The 18,817-nt window shown below is 45.8% G+C and overlaps 1 protein-coding gene across 13 annotated transcripts in view; it reads left to right on the top strand.

Moving 5' to 3' along the window:
• TIAM1 (TIAM Rac1 associated GEF 1) overlaps positions 1 to 18,817 on the top strand; it is a 492,037-nt gene that overhangs the window by 340,851 nt on the left and 132,369 nt on the right. For all 13 annotated transcript variants that reach the window (XM_055567705.1, XM_055567702.1, XM_055567701.1 and 10 more), the window contains 2 exons: positions 11,119 to 11,566; positions 18,575 to 18,747. In XM_055567705.1, the coding sequence (XP_055423680.1) occupies positions 11,119 to 11,566; positions 18,575 to 18,747 (621 nt within the window). The remainder of the gene's footprint in view (positions 1 to 11,118; positions 11,567 to 18,574; positions 18,748 to 18,817) is intronic.

Raw genomic sequence — 18,817 nt, forward strand, 5'->3', positions numbered from 1 at the left:
TGGGCCGAAAAGAAAAAAAGTAACAGTCTACTGCTGCTGCTACTGCTAAGTCGCTTCAGTCGTGTCCGACTCTGTGCGACCCCAGAGATGGCAGCCCACGAGGCCCCCCACTGTCTACTACCATGGCCCAAAAGAGTAGTTCCTGAGAGAGATCACCAAAGATGACTTCATTTTTATTTTTCTAATTGAAGTATAGTTGATTTACAGTTAATTTCTGCTACTGTGCAGCAAAGTAATTCAGTTATATATATATATACACACACACACACATTCAGTTATATATTATGTGTGTGTATATATATATATTCTTTTTGAAATTCTTTCCATTATGGTTTATCACAGGATGTTGAATATAGTTACCTACGCTATATGGTAGGACCTTTTGTTTATCCATCACATATATGACAGTCTACACTGCTAACTCCAAATTCCCACTCCCGGCCTTACCACCCCCCACACCAGCAACTATAAGTCTGTTCTCTGTGTCCATGAGTCTATTTCTGTTTTATAGATAAGTTCATTTGTGCCGTATTTTGGATTCCATGTATATCATACAGCATTTGTCTTCTTCTTTCTTACTTCACGTAGTTTGATAATCTCTAGTTCCATCCGTGTTGCTGCAGGTAGCGTTATTTCGTTCTTTTTCATGGCTGAGCAGTATTTTCACTGTGTATGCATGATGTTTTCTGTGTGCATTCCTCTGTCCGTGCATATGTAGGTTGCTTTCCGTGTCTTGGCTATTGTGAGTAGTGCTGCTCTGAACATAGAGGTGTGTGTACCTTTTCAAATCATAGTTTTATCTGTAAACATGCCCAGGAGAGGGACTGCTGGGTCATATGGTAGCTTTATTTTTAGTTTTTTGAGGCACCTCCATACTATTTTCCATGAACTTACGTTCCCACCAATAGTGTAGGAGGGTTCTCTTTTCTCCATACCCTCTCTAGCATTTTTTATTTGTAGACATTCTGATGGCCATTCTGACTGGTGTGAGGTCATACCTCATCGAAGTTTTTTTTTATTTTTTCTCTCATCGAAGTTTTGATTTGCATTTCTCTAGTAATTAGCAACAGCAGCAGCAGTAATTAGTAGCGAAGGAGGCAATGGCACCCCACTCCAGTACTCTTGCCTGGAAAATCCCGTGGACGGAGGAGCCTGGTAGGCTGCAGTCCATGGGGTCGCGCAGAGTCGAACACGAATGAAGCGACTTAGCAGCAGCAGCAGTAATTGATGGTGTCGAGCATCTTTTCACATACCTGTTCGCCCATCTGTATGTCTTTTTTTGGAGAAATGCCAAAGATGGCTTTAGAAGGCTCTATCCCTGTTAAAACTTTCTTGCTTGGATAAACAGGCAATAGGTTGGTGATTTCAGCCAGATAGAGGGTGCAGCATGGTCAGAAAGAGATCTTGAGTTCCCATAATAAACTGTGTTGGTGCTTAAAATTTGGGTTTTGTTTTATACTTAGCTTAAATGGTTCAAGGATAATATGTTCCCTGAGCTGAGAATTGGCATCAGCCTCCAAGAGATTCCTAACCTTTGGTCACAGATTCCTTTGAGAATCAGATGAAAAAATTGGATTCTTTTGGATCAAACACAGGGACCACCCTGCTTTGTATCATTTCAGGGGATCCATGGGTCCTCCAGCATCCATCAAGAAGCTTCTGATTAAGAACCTTTGGTTAATTCTTCATGAAACAAAATATTTTTATATACAGTCCGCTTAAAACAACCTCTTCCTTCACTTCTCCTTTTTGATGCTTCTTTTTTCTTTTATCTTTCTTTTTCTGGCACATAAGTTAAGCAATGAGATATTTATTTTGAAAAACAGCCCATCCATTTTCAACATGAATATCCATCTTCTTTGCCAGGATATTCTTTTGAGGAGTGGGAGTAGGTAGCCAAGAGATGGCTTGTATCAGCAGTTCTCAGACTCCTTTCTACTCTTAAAAAGGATTATAGACTCCAAGGAGTTTCTATTCATGTTTATATCTATAAATATTTATCACATTAGGAATTGAACCAGAAATGTAAAAAATACTTGTTAATTCATCTTAAAATAGCAGTAATAAAGCATTACATGTTCACATAAATAACTTTAATTGTTAAGTTTATATTCTAAAATTAAGAGAAAGATCGACAAGAAGGGCGTTGTTTCTTTGCTTTAAATTTATTTTGGCGGCACTGGTCTTTGCCGCTGTACACAGGCTCTCTCTGCAAAGCAGGGGCTACTCTGCTGGGTGCGTGGGCTATTCATTGCACTGGCCTTTCTTGTTGCAGTTCCTGGGCTCGGTAGTTGTAGTGCATGAGCTCAGTTGCTCCATGGCAAGTGGAATCTTTCCAGACCAGGAATTGAACCCATGTCCCCTGCACTGGCATGTGGATTCTTATCCACTGTACCACCGGGGAAGTCCCATTTTGTATTTTTGCAACTGTCTGCAATTTCTAACCTGTCAGAAGAGACTGGAGTCTTCTCTGCATTCACTCTCTTGTGATATGCTCTTTTGTTGGACTATTTGGGGAAAGTCTTGCTTCGAATAGGTAGTTGGAAAAGGGAGGGCTTTAGGGGCCCCTTGAAATTATTTAAGGAACCCCGATCCCCACTCAGAGAGCAGCTCATTTATGCTAATATAGCTTGGGGAGGTCCAAACCTCTGAAAACCACATTCTCCATTTAGTCCGTGAGGAGAGGGGAGTCGGTGTCCCTCAACATAAATCATGTCCTGCAATGCTGTGTAATTAATTACTGGTTTCTCAGTGTAACTGGGAAGGATAAAGCGCTGTGATGGGAGCTTGGAGCCTCCCAACCAGCCTGCCTTGCAGCCCTGGGAGCGTCTCCGCGGAGCCCGGGGCAGGGAACACCCACAAGCTTTTCACTCTGTGGTTGGGGCCCCATTTGCTTTGAACCTCCCGTTGACAGAATATCTAGTGTGGGCCATAAAACAGCCCAATATGTCTTTCTCACTTTCTCTCTTTTTAAAAAGATGAAAGAAAAAGACATGTAAATGAGCTCTGGTTGTCTCCATAAAAGACATCATAAACCCGGATCTTCTCTGGAAGACGGCGAAGTCAGGCTTTCCAGTTGTGACTTCAGCTGGCGTTGAGCGTAAGCTGAGCCTGCAAATGACTAGATCTTTAAATCAACCTCAAGTGTCTTCCATGAGAAACGATCTTGTTGTGAGAGGAGGGTAGACAATGAACAGCAGTGAAGTTTTTCAACAATGTGGAGTTTTTTGTTTGTTTGTTTTTAAAGTGCCTATGCCATGCCAGGCACTATTCTTGGCCTTTGGGAGGTGTTAAGAAAAGATCGCTGAGCTTAGGGGTGAATTGCGGGTGTGTCCACAGCAAACACTTAGCATAACAAGTACAGGACATGCTGTGGGAAAAAGAGCAAGATGGGAAGAGTGGGCAGTGGTGGACGTGCTGACAATTCCAGATCACATGGTCAAGTCAGGCCCCATAGAAAGGGCAGGCTTGGGTAGGGATTGGAAGGGGAGACAGGAGTCGACCATTGATTTGGAAACTGGGGTCATGCCCTGCACTTTTGAGAAAGAGCAAAGAGGCCAGTGTGGCTGGGGTGGTGGTAGGGTGGGTGTTGAGAAGTTTCATGGGAATCAAAGGAGATTAAAAGAAGGCTTCCAGCTGAGCCTTGAAGGATCAGTATTCCTGGAATTCCTAGAAGCAAGAAGGGCTGGGAGCAAACACTTGCAGGAGCCCTTCAGTTTCACTGGTGGCTGGGTGCCTCCAAAGGTCTGGTGCTAAGGCTGGACACCAGTGAAGGACCTTGATGGATAGCCTCAGGAGCCCTCCACCTTTGCTGGGAGACTTACTGTACAGGATGGCTTATGGGAGGAAGGTAGTTAGAAAAGAGAGTTGATGATTGGAGATGGGATATATCCTGAGATGAGGGGTGGGTGGTGAGAATAGGGACTGAGACACACACATAGAGAAACAGATGAAAGGAGAGATGATTCACTGACCCCAGCACAGTGCTGACTCCAATCTGAAGTTACCTGGAGCAACATTTCAAGCATTAGACAACTTCTGAGTCCCTTGTGAGCAGCAGTAAGTTGTAATTGAGAGAAATTTTGAGTCACCCCTGTTGGGAATCATTAGCAAGGATGGGACTGAGTGCCGGAAACTTGAAAGGGCATGGAGTCTTTGCCTTGGGAAAGGAAGAAGTGGGAAATGGAGCTGGTCTTTAGAAATATCTCAGACGGAGCCAGGACACGTATAAAGAGGTGAAGAGTAGGAGGCCCAGGAGCTGAAATTGACAAACTTCTGAATCACGAACTCAAAAAGGCACTGGACATTTGTTTATAGAGAGATGGGGAAAATCTTACAATAATGGAAAATGGAGACTGCAATATTTCTGTAAATCAAGAAAGGTGATTATTATAACAGTGCCTAGCAATTACTTGCAGCATAGAAAGCATCATTTTCTTCGTTTATTGTGCAGTGGTATGAATGTGAAGAGGATTCAGAGGGATTGCATTGGCTCACACCAAGCTTGATCTGCCTGTCTTTTTTCCCATAAGGCCTTGTTTTTCCCACAGTCCTTAGCAACACCCTTTCTTCTGTGTTAGTGCAGGAAGCTAGGAAGTGAGGTCAGGCAGTGACTTCCCTCCTTGGGCTGAGACGGACACGACCTGTGCAAGGGCTGTGTGCCGGGCAGGGTTCTAGAAAAGTGAGTTAACTCTATATCACATCTTACAGTGTGTCTTACAAAATAGATATTATTGCCATTCCCATTATAAAGGTGAGGAAACAGAGGCATGGCTTGGTTCAGAATGACACGCCTAGACACGATATTTGCTGTACTGAGATATACCATGGAGACACTGTTGGAAACCAAAGACATTGTGCACGTATATGCATGTATGGGGGGGAGGTGGAGGTACTCAGATTTGGGGGATAAGAAGATGATAAACTACAGGAGGAATATTTTAGAATTTAGCAAGTCAGAAATTGTTCTAATTCAAGGCTTCCACAGGTCCACAGATATATGCCAAGGAGTGGGATCACTTGATCACATGGTCAGTAAAGAATCTACCTGCCAATGCAGGAGACCTGGGTTCGATCCCTGGGTTGGGATGATCCCCTGGAGAAGGAAATGGCAAACCACTCCAGTACTCTTGCCTGGGAAATCTGTGGACAGAGGAGAGAGGAGCCTGGCGGGCTAAAATCCATGGGGTCACAAGAGTCGGACATGACTTAGCGACTAAACCGCCATCACCACCACAGGTCAGAATCTCCTCCCATCACTGAAATCCCTTGAACTCTTCTCTGCTGCATTTACCATCTCCATACAGGTGTATTGACGCAAAGCTGGATTCATCAGGGAAATTAAAGAAAGTGACCAACATAACAGTTTCTAATTGCATTCGACTTAAAACTTCTCCCAGGGCCCTTGAACTTTGTGGCTAATGACCTCTTCAGAATTGTGTTCACACATCATTAGCACAGCAAACCTGTTCCTTGGGGGTATTTCTGAGTCCCTGGTGGAAAGGATGTGAGCTTTGCCACAATGTGTCATTAGCCCATGTTCATGCTGGGGGACCCTCTAGTGTTCAAGACCGTGCAAACAGGCTTTGAATTTGCCTCTCACCGCCTCTGCTTTAGTACCAGAGTTCATTTAAGCTTTGTTGCCTGGCTGAAATGACTAAGAAAACTTGCACTGTTGAATGTTTTGGGCGACAGCTGGCCACTTGTACATCCAATGGGAAAGTGCATTTGTTGATTTCGGCCGGTGGAATGGAAGCTGGTGAGTGAAAATCCGGCTTGGGAGGATTCATCCAGGAAGAGCAGGGCTTAAGAGCCTCTATAGTCTATGAATGTTATTTATAATTGGAAGCCTCTTCAGTGGAGTGGTTCTAATACGGGGAGTTTATTTTGAGCTATTTGCAGGAAATCTCTGGCCAGATCATGCATCATGCTGAGAGTTACTCCTCTGTTTAGCTAGGGTCTTACTATTTCCCTTGATCTCCTCTGACTTTTGCTTTAAATTTCAGTACATTTGGTTTGATATTCTAGGGCTGATCATATGCTAAGGCATCTAACTAGATAAGAAGGAACATACCTTGCATTAGGAATAAAGACTCTTGAGCTCCCACGGAACTTTTCCCTGAGGTTGACCACTAAAACAGTGGGGGTGGTTCACAGATGCTTTTGAGTGTGGGGAGAATCAGGTTTCTCAGGAAGTGTCCTTGAGATGGAGGTAGTCAGAGGAGGAGCCCTTTGAAAAAATGCACCGGGATCGTTTGCGTCGCAGTGATGCTGTCTTCTGCGCGATTGGAAACCATGGGGCAGTGTATGCACCTGGTATTTGAGGAGGTTGGGCATTTGGGATGCAGCCTCAGAGCCATCTTGCAGTGTGTGAACCTAGAGCCTCTACATCCGTGTATCTTACATTGGTTTCTTCTAGAGCTTCTGTGACCTGTAGGCTTCTAACTGTTGTGTGGCACTTTGTTGCTCGTTGTTCAGTCGCTAAGTGGTGTCCAACCCCATGGACTGCAGCAGGCCAGGCCTCCCTGTCCTTCACCATCTCCCTGAACTTCCTCAAACTCATGTCCATCGAGTCAGAGATGCCATCCAACCATCGCATCCTCTGTCCTCCCCTTCTCCTGCTGCCTTCAATCTTTCCCAGCATCAGGGTCTTTTCCAACGAGTTGGCTCTTTGCTTCTGGTGGCCAAAGTATTGGAGCTGTAGCTTCAGCATCAGTCCTTCCAATAAATATTCAGGGTTGATTTCCTTTATATTGACTGGTTGGATCTCCTTGCAGTCCAAGGGACTCTCAGGAGTCTTCTCCAACACCACAGTTCAAAAGCATCAATTTGTTGGTGCTCAGCTTTCTTTATAGTCCAACTCTCACATCCATACATGACTACTGGAAAAACCATAGCTTTGAATATATAGGCCTTTGTCAGCAAAGTGATGTCTCTGCTTTTTAATAAGCTGTCTAGTTTTGTCATTGCTTTTCCTCCAAGGAGCAAGCTGGATAAAACAGCCCCATTGTAGATGACTCCTGTATTGAAGTTGGAGATGGCTGGTATAGGGGATGTGGAGTCCTATTGACCATTCAGTTCTTGAGTAATTCCTCTGGCTGGGTGGACATCATTTCCCATGGTGCTAGAGCAAGGATTTCTGGGTATCTGGGAACATCCCATGCTTCATGGTCATATAGAGGCTGGGGCTGGGCAGGCAGCATTTGTTTCTGGGCAGGCTGGGTCACATATCAGAAGGGGGATGTGTACCGCTGAGCCTGCTTAACCACTTGTGGAGACAAGGTGGAGCTGCCTTGGGTCACAGATGGGGAGCATTCCCTGGCGGTTACTCTCCCAAAGTATGCGAGCTCATCTGGGGCCAGTGGGCCTGTTACCGGGAGAAATCACTGCTCAGTTCAGTAACTGTCCCAGAGTTGAACATGCACAGCCTGAGCCATTGCAGAGGTGCAGCGTGAGTTGGCATGAGCACTTGTTTAAGTATGAAAAAGAGGGGGCTGTCTATCGAGTCCTTAACTCTTAGTTCCAATAGGGACATCAGGGCATTCTCTAAGGGTTCATGGTTTGTGGGGATGTAGTAGATGTTAAGTGGAGAGGGGAATGGCAACCCCATCCAGTATTCTTGCCTGGAGAATCCCATAGACAGAGGAGCCTGGCTGGCTACAATGGGGTCACAAAGAGTCAGACACAACTGAGCAACTAAGCCCAGTAATGTTAAGGGATGTTAAGAGACATGCCTGTCCATTCTCTGCTTGTTCCACTCAGATTCTTTCATCTCCTCCTTCCCCTTCCTGTCACTTTGGAGTTTGAGCTCTTTGCAGGAAAGTCAAGGCGTGCAGATGCCCAGTCACACAGTTTTGTTGGGAAACCCTAGAAGAGGCACTGTTGGCAGACAGAGGGGAAGGCATGGTGTTGACTGCTGAGACAGGACCCTATCAGGTGCTGCCTGCAGCTGAGCCATGGGGACGCCTTGTCAGAGTGGAAGAGGGCATTGGAGGCATGTCTGCCACCCACCAGGCCTATGACTTTCTGAGCCTCAGCATCCCCAGGCATTCACCAAGGGCATGGTTTTGCAAGGTTCCTTCCTGTTCCCCAGCTCTGGAAATTTTCACGTGCCTGCTATCAATGTCTCCTTTTTTGTTCTGAACTCTTTTTCTTATGACCCAGGGATGTTACCCCTGTGTAGCTGGTCATTCCCTGTCTTACAGAGAAGCAGCTCATCATTTTTCATTTTTGAGGCAAATTTGTAGCTGATTTTTGTCCCATCTCCCAGAGAAGGACTGAGATGTGAAAACGAGTCCAGATACTGGGGAGACTCATGCAGACTCCCTCCACCCATGGTTATCTTGAATATTCGGTGATGACTGACTTTACTTATTATCATCCAAAGGAACATATGGTAAATGTTCCTGCCAGGGAGAAACGTGGGTTGGTAACAGCGCTCTCCTGTTTGTACTGGGGACTTTTTTTTACCTACTGGATCCCTGGGTTGGGAAGATCCCCTGGAGGAGGGCATGGTAACACACTCCAGTATTCTTGCCAAAAAACCTCATGGGCAGAGGAGCCTGGTGGGCTCCAATGGAATCACAAAGAGTTGGACGTGACTGGAGTGACTGATTATGCACGCTCACTCAGTGACACAATGTATATATCACATACCTTCCGTGTCTGCGTCCTTGATGACTGTTGGTGGTAGGTAACAGGCAGGACAGCAGGCAGGGAAGTGACAGGACGGACAGTCACAGGGTCTGCATCCTGGCTGCATCCGTGGTTTCTTTGACCCTCTTAAGTCCCTCTGTATCCCAGGGACCTAAACTCCTTTGCAAGTGCCACTGGTCCTCAGAAACTTGCTTCAGCACTTCCTGCTACTGTCTTCCCATCTCACCTCCCCCTTGTTTCTTCTTTCTTTTTAGATAAACTTTTAATTTTAGAACCGTTTTAGAATCAAGGAAATGTTGCAAACGTGGTACAAAGGGTTCCCGTGTACCCTGCACTCAGTTAACCTTGAGCGCTTGGTCGAGGTGGTACTTGGCCAGTGTCTCCACTCTCGAGGTTCTGTGCTTTGCACACTGTACTTCTTGTTTTTTTTTGTATTTTTGAAGAGGTACACTGTGATGGTTTCAGTTCAGTCACTCAGTCGTGTCCGACTCTTTGTGACCCCATGGACTGCCGCACGCCAGGCCTCCCTGTCCATCACCAACTCCCGGAGTTTAATGTTATGTATGTATTGTGAAATGATCCCCACAATCAAGTTAATTAACACGTCCATCACTCACGTAATTACTCCTCTCTTCCTTCCTCCCTCCCTTCCTTCCTTTTGTTTTTTTTTCTTTTTTTGTGGTGAGAACACTTATAGGTTTACCTTCCTAGCAGATTTCAAGGATACAATACAGTATCATTAACTAGAGTCATCTGGCTGTATATCAGATCCCCAGAACGTAATTGCTCTTGTAACTGAAAATGTGTAGCCTTGACCAGGATCTCGCATTTCCCTTAGTCCCCTAGTCTGTCAAATGCCATCCCACTCTCTGATTCTATGGGTTTGGCGTTTTTACATTCCACCTAGAAGTGAATCCTACAGTATCTGTCTTTCTGTGCATCCCATGATGGTTTTCATGTCTGGCTCTGCCCATCTTTTAGTTGCTAACTTAGGATCTATTCGTGATGAAGGTGAACTCTGAGGGCCTTAGCTTAGAATTGACCACGTGAGATGTGCAGAGATGAGGGCACAACACCTGTTTGGGCCTCATGCAGGACAGTGTTATTGGCTTGGCTGAGAAGTTCGTTCTGGTGTTTCTGTAGCATCGTATGAAAACCCGGAATTAACTTTTTGGCCAACCCAATAGTTTGTGGCTTGGTTCATTCTGCCCCATTACCTGGCAGCAGGGATTTGAAAGCATAGCATTCAAATCATTTATGTGGCAATTGGAATATCCTGTTAACTTTTTACATTTTCAAACCATAATGAACTATTTATGAGACTAAAGGCTTAAAACACGGTTAAGTCTCCAAACCACGTTATCACTTGCATGTCAGTTTCACGTTCCCATCCTTTCCCTTGGAGAAAAACCAGTCCCATTTCTTATCCCTGAGACTGTTGAGCTGTCCTGTTGAATTCTGCTTTCATTATTCTCCCTTGAGGACTACCCTTCTTTAATTATTGTTTGTGGAAATGCCTTTAGCACTTCAGAGCAATCCAGATTGTGATTTAAGAACAGACCTGTCTGTGTCCCGTCGAGCCTGAGAGCAGGGCCAGCACTTTGGAAGTTCCAAATGTTTTTAACTGAGGGATGGATACCCCCCACATCTTGGCAGTTGCCGCAAGTTGTCACTTGGCCCCCGGGGCAGTGAGTAGCTTGCTCAGGCTCCTGGCATCCCAGCTTTGAAAGGGCAGGGTAATTGGAGAGTCTGCACTGGAGCCGTGGGCCCCACAGACTTGTTCAGCTCAAGTGCAGAGTGAGAAGCTGCTTGTTTTCAAGAAACAAAGCGGAGTGGAGCATGAGGGCTCTCCCCTGCTCCTGGGCTCTGGGTTCTTGCTGGGTGAGTGGGTGGGGTGGTACGCTAGTTATCTTTCTAGTCACCAGATCATAAATTAGACTCCTAATTCAGCCTTTTATTTATTTATTTGTTGTTTTATTTTTTAAGTATGAGCTACACAGACGTCATTATTCCCTTGGAACCCCCCCACTCCGGAATAAACTACCTAATCAGCCAGCAGAGTTTCCTGGAGCGCCAAGCTGGCTGATGAGGGCCAGGGTGCTGAGTTCGTTCAGCAGGGCAGTGGAGGGGACTCTGAATAGCTGATTTGCCCATTACTTAATTATCTAAGTCAGATCATTGATAAGTTCTTTGAAATGTTTCTTGCTTTATGTGTGTGTGTGCTTTGAATGTTCTGAATTGTTGATATTCATACTGGGGTGGCTTCATGGTTTTCCTGAGCTGCTCAGCAGGCAAGTTAGGTTTGAGGGAGTTGGGGGTTGAGGGGTAGTCCCGGGAAGGTGGGGAGCATGACATGCTGCAGGTCGCCAGCAGCTCCACAGCCCCCGGCTGGAGCGACAGGAGCCCCTGGGTTACTTCTTTGTGTGATGCATGTCTTCTTTCTTCTCCCTTTCGGCTCCCAAGGATGTTAACGCAGGTGAGGGTAGCGAGTTTGCCGACAGCGGGATCGAAGGGGCCACCACCGACACGGACCTCCTGTCCCGGCGATCCAATGCCACTAACTCCAGCTACTCGCCCCCCACCGGCCGTGCCTTTGTGGGCAGCGACAGCGGCAGCAGCTCCACCGGGGACGCGGCCCGCCAGGGGGTGTATGAGAATTTTCGCCGGGAGCTGGAGATGAGCACCACGAACAGCGAGAGCCTGGAGGAGGCGGGCTCCGCGCACAGCGACGAGCAGAGCAGCGGCACCCTGAGCTCCCCGGGCCAGTCCGACATCCTGCTCACGGCCGCCCAGGGCACAGTGCGCAAGGCCGGCGCCCTGGCCGTCAAGAACTTCCTGGTGCACAAGAAGAACAAGAAGGTGGAGTCAGCCACGCGGAGGAAGTGGAAGCACTACTGGGTGTCCTTGAAAGGTGAGAGAGACAGAGAGCATCCTTCCTGCCGTGCTGGGTAACCCTGGGCTCCGTGGTACCCCTTACACGTGATGGTTTTTAATTACATGGAATTTCTATTTCATGCTAATTTCAAAATTGTTGTTTTATGATGGTAAGAGTACTTAACGTGAGGCTTACTCTCTTGAGCTTCCCAGGTGGCACAGTGGTAAAGAATCTTCCTGCCAATACAGGAGACACAGATTTGATCCCTGCAGGAGAAAGTGGCACCCCACTCCAGTATTCTTGCCTGGAGAATCCCATGGACAGTGGAGCCTGGTGGGCTATAGTCCATAGGGTTGCAAAGAGTCAGACATGACTGAGCGTGCATGCACACACTACACACACACACATACACACATATATTACCCTCTTAGCACATTTTTAGGTGTACGTTTCAGTGTAGTTGACAAAGGCACACGGTTGTACAGCATATCTCTAGAACGCAGTGATCTTCTTGAGCTGGAACTTTATGTCGCTTGATAGTCACTCCCCATTTCCTTTTCCCATCAATGGTTTATAGTCTTTTCTTTTTCACATGTAAGCTATTAGAGCCTCTCATGCCTTGTTTTCCTATGTACAGCTGGTTGTGGTGACAGTTTCAGTGCCTTGAGTTCCAAAAAATATTTTTTTGAAATCGTCCCCAAAAATGTGCCTCCCAGAGTAACTGTTTTGGAGGGAAAAATCAGTAGTTTGAATCTTATGAAATTGCCTTTTTATTTTTTCTTTCATAAAGAATGATGGAATATTGTTAATTTCATAGAATTTAACCTAGTGTTTAATGGGATATCTGAGCCATCTACGTTTGTGAAAAAGTCCCTGTTTTGCAGTCACACTTTGAATATTTGAGTGTGTGTGTATACATATATACATGCATGTGTATATATATGCACTGCCTTTTCATTGATAAGCATGATGCTTTGATGTGCTGCTGCTCATTAATGTTTTGCATACATTTTAGAAGTATGTGCGTGTGTTTTTGCCCACGTTTGCATGTCTTGATGGTGTAGAAATTGTAACATATTTGTGAGCTCTGTGTCTTAAAAGAAAAGACACTTCTCAAGCCCACTTAGAATCCTTAACAGAAGCTGGATGTGAAGCAGGTGAATGTATGGCAGGAGAGGTTAGAGAGGTTATGAAGCATGAAGGATGGGTCCCAGAGAAAGAAGCCTGAGCTTACCTGGTGTGGTACACCCATTACACCATCTGATACTGCATTTTATCATCCATGGCTGGTGTGGCGTAACCAGTCCTAGAGGCACACATGGCCTAGAGCTCTGTTCAGTGATGTGCAGGTCAATCCCTGTGCGGGGTTTGGGTGGGTTGCATTACTAGTGCTGCCTGCTATTGCTTCAATACCTGGCCAAACAGGGAGGGAGCATATTAATTGGGCTGTAGGTCTTGTTGCAGGTCACAGAGACCTATAGTGACAATGCCTCAAGCAGGCCAGGCCTTAAATCCCCCCCCCCCCGGCAGAGGTAGACCTTCTAAGGGTGATGGGGCGACTCTTTGCTGAGACGTCATCTAGAAGCCAGGGTTCCTTTTGTCTCACTGCTTAACTGTACCTAGAGCATTGTTTTCATATGAACGATCAGGAGAGCTCACCGGCAGGTCCAGTTCCAGTGGAAATATGGAGGAGTGGAGGGCGAGTCCCTCTGCACTGAGCATACAGTCTGGAAGTTGACTGAATCTCTTCTGCTTCCACTGCATAGGCCAGAAATGAGTCCAACCTGGCTGCAAGGGAGGCAGGAATGGACTCAACCAAGCACTGGGGTTGCTGTTACTGCAGAGGAAAGGAGGTTGGGCGTGTTGGGGAACAACCAGCTGTCCCATAGAGGAGGCTTTAACCTTGTCAGCCAGCGCAGGGCAGTTTCCCCCTCCTTTCTGCCAAGAGCTTGTGTGTCTAATGTTCCTGCATGTTTAGCATAGGATGCTCTCTTTAGTTTTTAAGACTTGTTGGGTTATTACATCTTGTTGCTCCACTTCTAAGGATGTCTTGGAAAGAGTCAGGTTCTTCTTCTTCTTTTTTTTTTTTTTTGATTAATTTCTTTTAATTGGAGGATAATTACTTTACAATATTGTGGTGGTTTTTGCCATACACCGACATGAGTCAGCCACGGGTTCTTTTCTCACGTCCTCTTCTCATTCTGAAAGTCTGCCTTAGTGGTTTCAGAGTTTGAATAGATGTGGAATTCTGGTACCCATAGTATCTTCTGTGGAAAACCTCAGAAAATATTGATATTAAACTTTAAATTTTGGTGTCTATGCAAGAGTGGGTACCATACTATAGTCTACATAAAGTGCATATAAAATTTTGAACACAGATGTGAAGTCTCTGTGTTCAAAACACAGGAATGTTGGGTTTTAGCTAATTTTATTGGGTCACACACACACACATGCACACACACCCACCCCCCTAGAGCACACTTTGCTTTTCATTTTCCATTGTGAATTGCGAAAAGGCTATTTGATGTCGTGGTTCTGCTTGTGAAACACAGTTGTTCTTCCTGTGGGAGCATTTTGGAGACCTGCTACTGTTCTTTTTCACATGAGACCTGCCTCGGCTTAATTTAAAGGCACTATCGGATCATGTCTAAGGGGCCCTGGATCATATCCACTGTCCTGCTGTGGGGGGTGGGATGACATGAGGGAGAAAGACCCCTTCTTCCACCTCCTGCTCCTCCCCAGAGGTCCACATCACTGGACCCCACAGCCTCTGTTCCCTTTAGCAGCTTGTCTTATCTTTCACTTTATTACTCAATGTTGAGTTGTTTTTTTTTTTTTTTTTTTTTTGTAGGAACAAAGCACATTTTATTATAGCCTATTTCAGCATTTTGAAATCTAACCACAAATAGAAAAGTCAGCTTTATGTGTTTTTAACAACATGATTAGAAGACCATCTGTGTCGCTGTTTCTGAGTCACTTCCTGGGTTATATCCATACCTGCTGAATCTCAAAGTCTGAAGGTGGTTTGGTTCAGTTCAATCTCTCAGTGGTGTCTGGCTCTTTGCAACTCCATGGGCTGCAGCATGCCAGGCCTCCTTGTCCATTGCCAACTTCCGGAGTCTACTCAAACTCATGTCCATTGAGTCGGTGATGCCATCCAACCATCTCATCCTCTATTGTCCCCTTCTCCTCCTACCTTCAATCTTTCGCAGCATCAGGGTCATTTCCAATGAGTCAGTTATTTGCATCAGGTGGCCAAAGTATTGGAGTTGGGGCCCTGTATTAATCCCTGTATTGGACCTGCTATAACCAGGTACCACAGACTGGGTGGCTTCAACAAAAGAAATGGATTGTCTCATAGTCCTGGAGCCTTGAAGTCTGAGGTCAGGGTGTCAGCTGGTTTGGTGTTCTCTCATGTCCTCTGTCTGTACCTGTCTATGCCCAAATTCCTCCTTCTTATCAAGACAGTGGTCATAGTGGCTTAGTGCCCACCTGAACAACCTCCTTTTATTTTAATTACCCCTGTAAAGCCCTTATCTCCCAATATAGTGAAATTCTGAGGCCCCGGGCTATATGACTTCAATCTAGGAACCTGGGGGGATAGGATTCAGCCCATGACAGGCCCTGAATCTGTGGTTTAAACAAAGTTCCCAGGTGATGCTTAGACTCAGTTTGAGAATAACACTGTTAATGGCATAGAATAAAAATAATTAGGTTATTTTTTTTTACTTGGGACATGGAAGCGGGGGCTGTTTTGTTTCTGCTGTTCCTTTAGAGAATAAATGATCAAGAAAGGCAGGATGCGGGCACTCAGGAGCCCAGCCCACACACCCATTAGAGGAGGGAGCCTGCGCTTCCTTGGTGACCCAGATCTGAATGACACAGTCTGTCAGGATCCAGACTGGAACACACAGCTGCTGAGTCTTTTCCTTCTGGCTCCTGACGGGTCCCATTATAGATCAACAAACTCAGGGCTTGTCCCTGCCACTCACAGGCAGGGCTCGCTGCTGACTTGAGCTTGGAGATGGAGAAATAAAAAGCAGGGTACCTGGAAGCCATGGGCTAGGGAATTCTTCAAAGATTCTTTCACTTTCGACAGAATAATTAATTTTTAAAAAGTTTTATTTAGAATTAGACTCTGGAGTGTCTCCATCCGTGACTGAAATGCAAACAGATTACATTCAAGATGAAGGTAAAGAAGATGTTACAGGGGAGTGCGTGGTGCCCAGACGTGCTGTTTCACGTTAGTCTTAGAGCTGGAACATGTTGATAATGAAGGAGAAGCTGATTTTCAACCATCCACTGTCATGGGCGATTGTAAACTAAAGTTGAAAAATGATGGAAATGGCAATTTGGGGAGACGTCAAGTGTTCAGTGTGTGAACGTTGCGTATCCGTTATCTGCAGGCTTCGGTTTTTGTTCTAACTATGGTAAAGCTGCATTGTCCCTTTTCTGTTAAGAATCTATTCATCGTTAGTGTAATATTAGTCCTAAAGGATTATTTAGAGTAAGGTTTCTCAGCAGCGGGGCTGCTGACATTTTCTGGATAATTCTTTGTCGTGAGGCTTGTCCTGGGAGTTGTAGGATGTTTAGCAGCATCCTTGTCCAATCAGTGGTCCCCAGCCTGTTTGGCACCAGAGACTGGGTTCCATGGAAGACACTTTTTCCATGGGGAGGTGGGGGGGATGGTTTGGGGATAATTCAAGTTTGTTACATTTATGGTGAGCTTTATTTCTTTTATTGTATCAGCTCCACCTCGGATCATCTGGCTTTAGATCCTGGAGGTTGGGGACCCCTGTATTACCCACCTGCTTCTGTCCCCCACCCCCAAGTTCTGACAACTAAAAATGTCTCCAGACTTCACCAAATGTCCCTCACTCAGCAAAAATGCCCCCACCTCGGGAACCTCAGATGTCAAGGAAAATACCCTCTTCTTTCCATTTCTTTTCTTTTTCTATCTCTGAATCTATGCTAGCTTAAGACATGAAAAGAGGAGATTCAGATGTTTCTGAATGTGAGCTCTGTGTTCCTGTAAAAACTTGAGCTCTTCAAAATAAGAGAGATTATTAAAAAAAATTAGTGTTGGGGTAATAGGTCTATAGTTAAATTATATGTATGTAACTTATACCCCCAAAACATAAAAACAAAATAAAACCGTACTAAAATTACATAACAGTATATATTTCCAACAATAAGTGTCACAGAAAACATAGGGCTTTATCCTTGGCAGGGAAAAAAGGTAAATATAGCTTGAATGGGTTAGAGGGAAAATTGAAACTCCTGAACTATGGCTACAGGACAACAGTTATAAAATCGTGACGTTCAGCAACACACCAGTAGACTCTTCGGCTGAGCTCGTGGTCAGGCGGTACCACAGGAAGCACCAGGAAACCAGCGGGTCTTGCCAGCAAGTGTGTGGCGTGCATTTGTGCTGGAGGCGCTGCATCCAGCCGCTGTTACATGCTCCTGTGAAATACTAGTCCGGTTAATTTTCTCAGTCGTATCTGACTCTTTCACAGCCCCATGGACTGTATTCCACCAGGCTCCTCTGTCCATGGAATTTTCCAGGCAAGAATACTGGAGTGGGTTGCCATTTCCTCCTCCAGGGCATCTTCTCAATCCAGGGATGGAACCTGCATCTCCTGCATTGCAGGTAGATTTCTTTACTGCCGAGCCACCAAGGAAGCTGTCCTGTGAAATAGTAAGGGCTAGGAAAAAATGGCCTTTGCATGCATGTGACTTTTCCATTGATCCCCATCGTTGTACACCGTCAGTTAGAAATTTGCTTTGCAGAAGTTCATATTGCAGCTGAAGAGATGGTACTTGGAAGGGCTTTGTGATTCGCATCAGCAGTGGCCCTTGCTTGTGGTAAGGAAGATGTTGAAAACTGACCAAGTGGCTTATGTTGAAGTTAAAGAATTAATTAGAATTCAGGGGTCCCAGCCTCCCCTGAAATTGAATTTGATGACTTGAGATTAAGTCCTCAGTGAATAATTACTAATAAAGTGGACCTACCTGCAGGCCATGGTTGGAGGGTATCTGTGCAACCCAGCTGGCCACAGATCTAGGCCAGGTTTCTACTGCTGCTGTCTCTCTCGTTTCGGAGTTTAATTAAGCATGGCCCGGCCTCCAGCCTCCCCTAGGCCTTCATACGTGTGGCGTGTGTTTGTTCTTCCAGGAGGAACAAGCACTTGGTTGATTTCTAGGCAAACATTTTATAGAGAAGACCTGAGACTCAAAAGTCCATTGTTTCTTTCCTTATCCTGAAAGTACCTGGAGTCAGCGTTGTATGTTGTTTTCACCAAGGGCACAGTCAAGAAACCCAATAGATGGTGTTTCCTGGTTGCATTTCCTGTGAGATATATTGGGAGGAGGCTGTAGGGGGACAGTCCCAACTGCCAGGCCTCACTCAGCACTGCTTGCTCTTTGGACCCATGGAGCTGAATTTACAGCTACCCTGGGACCACAGAGTCAGACACTACTGAGCGACCGAGCGTGTGGTACATGGTACTGGTCAGAGGAGCCTTGAGATCCCCACATGCCTCTGAGGATACCCGGAACAAAACATTCTGAAGTGGAAAGTAAGATCTCGACGAACTGGAGGGCGTGCATGATGACACTGAGATTGGAGTCTTAACGGGAGACTTCCCTGGTGGTCCAGCAGTTAAGACTTTGCCTTCCATTGCAGGCGGTGTGCCTTCCATCCCTGGTCAGAGAACTAAGAATCCCATGGTACCTCTGGACCAAAAACCAAACCATAAAACAGAAGCAATATGGTAAAAAATTCCATGAAGACTTGGAAAAAAAAAAAAGTATTAGCACAACATTGTAAATCAACTATACTTCAATTGGGGGAAAAAAAGAAGGATCCTCTCTTAATACAAGCCTGTCCAAGACTTAGTACCAGCATAGCCCCTTCTCTTGACTTCCTCTGTCCCATGCTAATGTCCACCCCTTTCCTAGTAACAGCGCACGAGCCACAGGTTTCACTCCAGACTTTCTGTTGCACCAAGTGCTCACGCAGACACCGCTTTGTTTTCCCAGGGTGCACACTCTTCTTCTACGAGGGCGACGGCAGGTCCGGGATAGACCACAACAGCGTCCCCAAGCACGCCGTCTGGGTGGAGAACAGCATTGTACAGGCAGTTCCGGAGCACCCCAAGAAGGACTTCGTCTTCTGCCTCAGCAATTCCCTGGGCGATGCCTTCCTCTTCCAGGTGTGTGGCTCCTCCTTTGCACAGCGTTTCAGATCGCTTATCAGATACGTTCCTCTACTGCTTGAGTATT

This window comes from Bubalus kerabau, chromosome 2 (assembly GCF_029407905.1).
Source record: "Bubalus kerabau isolate K-KA32 ecotype Philippines breed swamp buffalo chromosome 2, PCC_UOA_SB_1v2, whole genome shotgun sequence".
In the NCBI taxonomy this organism is placed as follows: domain Eukaryota; kingdom Metazoa; phylum Chordata; class Mammalia; order Artiodactyla; family Bovidae; genus Bubalus; species Bubalus kerabau.